The sequence below is a fragment of the Chamaea fasciata genome, unplaced genomic scaffold, assembly GCF_029207755.1.
Source record: "Chamaea fasciata isolate MVZ Bird 193981 ecotype frontalis unplaced genomic scaffold, bChaFas1.0.hap1 SCAF_2, whole genome shotgun sequence".
Taxonomy (NCBI): Eukaryota; Metazoa; Chordata; class Aves; order Passeriformes; family Sylviidae; genus Chamaea; species Chamaea fasciata.
In genome coordinates, this window is record NW_027094087.1 from 91,382,288 (window position 1) to 91,387,394 (window position 5,107).

Sequence of the window (5,107 nt, forward strand, 5' to 3'; positions counted from 1 at the left end):
CATCCAGCAAGAGAGAGCTGCATCTGTTTTCCCGGGGCCAGCCCTGTGCGGTCCGTCTCCCACCTCAGCGCCGCGGGAGCGGCGAGAGGAAGCGGCTGTGTTTTGGATCAGCCTCCCACGCGCAGCAGAGCAGCTTCTGGGTTCTTCAATCCTACGCGCAGAGCTACGGCTGCGGATGGGCCATTCCACGGAGGGGGGCCAGGGCGGGTGAGACCCAGCCGCACACCCTGCGCGCTCCCCGTGCCCTGGCTCCAAAGCACCGAAACAGCTGCTCTGGTGCCCTCCAGGAGCCCCTGACGGGAGGGGGGCACCACGGGGTGTCAAATGGCTGCTGCATCATATTCCCCGATGCATCTTCCCTATTTTGCCCAAAAAGAACAAAGCTGTCCTCAAAACGACGCTTTCTGTCGAACAGATGACCAAAAATAAAAGTACAAATAAAACTTAATGGAGCGCGAAGCCTCATATGACAAGGAAAATTCCCGCTCCAATTCTGATCTCTGTTTACAACGTTGAAAGTGGGTCAAACTGGTCTGCGATGGAGGAATCTGTTTGGAAAATGATCTCCGAGAGAAAAAAACATCTAAGCGGCAGACAACTGCACTGCAATGCTTCCACGGGGATCCCTTCCCTGCCACCAAAGTAATTCAGTTTTACCACACAAGGTTGAAATCCTGTAACTTGAAATTATGGCTTTTCATTTAAATTACTTAAATTCAGCAATTCCCTATCTTTCGGAGCAAATCAACTAACCATGCCTCAGCACAGATCTCCATGCTTTAAAAAACTAAGACATGGCTGGGTTTGGACAGGGAGAAGCTGTTGTCAGTTTTGTTGATTTTGCTTTTTTTTTTTTTTTTTTTTTTTTTTTTTTTTTTTTTTTTAATAATTGCCCTCACTTTTGTTCATTTCCTATGTTGAGGACAAGGTTATTGTGCAGTATCATCACACTGCCTAACCTAACTGTTTTGTTTTACCCCATCATGGTCTCTTTCAAAATGCAAAGGAATGATTATGACATTAAATGGGAACCCAAAAATAAGAAACAGTCTGTAACAACATTACTTTCCAAGGTATTTTCATTCTGACTTCTAGAAATCTAGTGAATTTAATATCTGTCCTTTCCTGTTCAAGATAGAAAATTATTGTAATGTAAACAAATTCAGCCAAAACTTCCTGGCCAGAAGCTCTCTAGGTTGCTCTGTGTAATGCTGGCACACAAATACACAGCAATCTAAAGAAAGAATATACTAATCAGCCTTGAAACCCAGTAATTTGTTTTATCGACTTATGAAAATTCTGTTCTTTGACCTTCAAGTGCTTGGTTCCTTTTATGGTTGCACCATCTTTATTTATTAAAAATCTCCTACTAATTACTCTCAGGGTACCCTGAGGCTTTAAAAAGCACAAAACGCCAAAAAAATGCATTACTACATTCCTGCATGTATTGAATCTGTTTATAATCTGTTTTTGAAAGAAAGAAATACATTTATAGCATTTTCTAGAAAACATCTTTAAAAGCACCACAAGCTGATAAACATTCCTTCATATTTATAATCTCTATTTTTAATGTTCTCTTTGGTTTCAGTTTTTTTTTTATTTACAGAAAAATGAGCTCTGTGAGTCTTCAAAGTGTCTGCTAATGTCAGATATTTATAGAAAGTTATGATCTCAAATGATTTTAACAACTGAATCAGTCTACATCCATGGGACAAACCTTGTATCTTTTAGACTTCAAAAATGTCCAGTTTTAACTGGAGACTTTTAGGGCAAATAAGGAATAAGAAGGCTCATATTTTAAATGCACTCAGTATTAAAAAAAAAAAAAAAAAAAAAAAAAAAAAAAAAAAAAAAGTAACAAACAGTAGTAGCCAAAAAGACTTATGGAAAAAATACCATGGCACAGGAAAGGATGTAAATTTTATATCTGCTAACTAACAAACAAAGAAAAAGAATAAAGCAACACGGAAACAGCTCAGACATAACATAGATGAGAACATGAAAGAGGTACGGGGTATAAATTCTGAGTCTACAGAATAATATTTGCAAAGTTAGATGGGAAAACGAATTTGTGAGTCTCTCAGACACATCTATGAATCAGAAAGCACTTTGTGCATGGCCCATGGAAATAAGTACAATTACCCTCACAAAACCAAAGACCCCCCCTAAAAAAATTTTAATAGAGCTATTTCTCCCCAGACTGCAACTAAGTCAGAGCCAGAGGAGACACACGGGGTCAGCAGGGACGTCCAGGGCGGCTGCCTGTCCCAGCACCCTGCTCGATGCGGAGCAGGCTCGGGGAGGTGGGAGGCTGCGAGGCGCCAGCGTTCCTCCCGCCCTGGCTGCCGTCCCAGCCTGCACACCACCCGCTGCAAACCCCGTGCTGCTGCACCACGAGGTCCACGACAAGTCCCACTGACAGCTCCTTGCATGCCAGGCTGGTGTCCTTGTTGGCTGTGGGGAGCTGTGCACCTCTGCAAACCCTCCTCTGCATATGGGTGCTGTGAAGGGACCCCCACCCGAACATGAGAGGTGTTTGCTCCTCGGAGATGAAAACAGAGCCTTTCATTCACTAACTGAGCTGTCCCCAGCTATACTGTAACAGAAAAGCACATTAAGTTGGGAAACACTCTTTCAACACTTATTTCTGTTATGCTTTTTTGTTTATTTTGTTTTCCAGTAGAGCCTCTTTCCCAGACTGAGTGCAGGACCCCATTTCACTAGGCTTGACATCTACACAAAGGGGAAAGACCTTTTCTGCCCTAAAGCTCAGAAGCCAAAGTCCAAGAGGTGCTCAGGGAGTGTGCCTGGAGCAGCAGTGTGGGACAGGCTGCCAAAACCCTCCTTGGGCTTGGTGCCACCAGGCAAAAGAGCCTGGGGACAAGGAGGCATGGGCAGAGCCTGTCAGAGCCAGTGAACAGTTAGGTGGAGGAGTCCCACGTGCCCCACGTCACATGTGTCACCCTGGATGGCAAAACAAGACATTTACCTGACGCCAGAACAGGACATTTACCTGCTCTGGAGCCCCACTTCGCAGCCCAGTGCACTGGACAACAATTTTCACCTCATGTACCACCTCCACAAAGCTGCAGTCCGTCGGGAGCAGGGACATCCTCCTCAGCTCTACTGCCTGAACAGCCACTTAGGGGGAAACAGTGGCAGGGAAAGCTGGCAGCAGCAGTGGCAGGGGCAACAGCTGCCCCAGCTAGCCCCATTGGCCACCATGGTGGTCCCTGAGTTACCCATGCTCACACAGCCAGTGACACAGTGTGCCCGCTCTCATCACTTCCATCACCCACCAATAGCACTGCGGGCTCCTGTGGGGTTTCCATATCCCCATACCACCTCCTAATGTACCTGTCAATTTGGGAGGCAGGAATGATCTACTACATCTGCAGAATGGGACTCCAGTCCAGAGCCAAGACCTCAACGCCACAGTACAAGACAAAACAGTAACAACCCCAGTGGGTGGCAAACTGAAGAACCGAAGGGGGACAACCCAGCCCAGTGTCCTGCTGAGCTCAAGGCACTGGTTTAAACTTCGTGGGTCTGAGAAGTACTTGAAATAGAGCCACAAAAGGTAACAAAAGCCCACTGTCAGCAGGCTCCAACAACTGGAGTGACCTGCCAACCGCAAAAGGTGAAAAATACGGTGGTTCTTTCAAGCAAGGAATCAACCCATCAGCATAGCAGATGACCTTCATCAATCTCCCCTTCACCACCTTGGACTGGCACACAAAGAAAGTTTTTTGTCAATACGTGGATCTCTGCGTGCACTACGTTACTGAACATCAGGTGAGACAACAGCACTGTCCCAAGTTTTAAGGCACAACCAAACCCCTCTTCCTCTAGCTAAGCTACGACGGGAATTACGTACGCACACATAACACATAAAAGTTACCTGATAGAGTACATTTTCTTCAAACACAATGCAGACTAGAGCTGTAACGCGTTTTTTCAGCCCCCCCCCCCCCCCAAAAAAAAAAAGGATGAGATTTTTTTCCACAGGCTACCGAACAGTAAAGGACCCACATAACGCTAAAACAGCCTTCAAGGAAACGAAGCATCAAACGCTAAAATGTCCTTCAGAGGCTGGAAGGGATAAGCTGAATCACCTCCCAAGCGAGGTGAGGCACCGGCTGTTCCAGCAGTTGCGTAGATAAGTTTGCAGCCGGCTCGTGGCACTCAAGAAAGGGTCCATAGTCCAGCCCCCAAAATTAATGCATCTCCTGTGCACAGCCCGGACTCCGCTTTGGGGAGCGGAGCGATTGTAAAACACTTGCAGAACAGTGGCCCCTCAGGGGGGAAACCCCCTCCAGCCCGGCTGCCGCTCCCCGCTCCCCCCCGGCCCCCGCTCCGCCCCCCTCGCCCCTCACCGCCCTCCCCGGGCCCGGGGGTCCCCCCTCCGCGCGGGGGGCGGTGCGGGCGGGGCCGGGGGCGGCGGGCCCGGCCGCACAAAGGGCAGCGGGGCGGGGGGCGCCGGGCACTTACTTTGTCTATGGTGCCCGGGAGCAGGCGGTCGAGCAGGCGGCACAGCACCACGCCGTCCTTCAGGGAGGACTGAAGGAAGCCCTCGGGGTCGGAGATGGTCTTTTTGGGCGACTCCAGCACGCCCAGGGCGATCAGCCACGTAACGGTCTGCTCCGCCGAATTCATGGCGATGGCGGCGGCGGGCGGGGGTCGCGGCGCCCCGCGCCTCGCGTGGGTTTTGTGTCTCCCCCGGCGGGGGCTTCAGGCGGAGGCCGGCGGCGCCGCCCCCATGTGAATGCAGATGACGACGCCCCGGCCCCGCCGCTACAGACACATGCAGCTGCAGTGCCGCCTCCTCCCCGCCCCCCCGCCGCCGCCGCCGCCGCCGCGGCCGCCGCCGCCGCCGCCGCCCCATGACATCACTGGCAGCGGCGGCGGGCGGGGGCCGCGGGCCCGCGGAGACCCGCGCACCGCTCCGCGCCCGCTGTGCGCACCGAGGGGCGGCCGCCGCGCGCCCCCTGCCGGGCGGCCGGCGCCTCCGCGGGCGCGCAGCGGGGCGGGAGCGGGAGCCGCCGGGCGCCGCCGGCCGCGGGGAAAAGTTGCGGGATCCCCCGGCCCCTCGTTTCCTCCTCGGACG

General features: G+C 51.4%; 1 protein-coding gene across 3 annotated transcripts in view; it reads right to left on the minus strand.

Annotated features, from left to right (window-relative positions):
- Window positions 1-4,656, minus strand: part of ARHGEF7 (Rho guanine nucleotide exchange factor 7) — a 115,782-nt gene extending 111,126 nt beyond the window's left edge. For all 3 annotated transcript variants that reach the window (XM_066176752.1, XM_066176757.1, XM_066176754.1), the window contains exon 1: window positions 4,492-4,656. In XM_066176752.1, the coding sequence (XP_066032849.1) occupies window positions 4,492-4,656 (165 nt within the window). The remainder of the gene's footprint in view (window positions 1-4,491) is intronic.
- Between the last annotated feature and the right edge of the window lie 451 nt (window positions 4,657-5,107).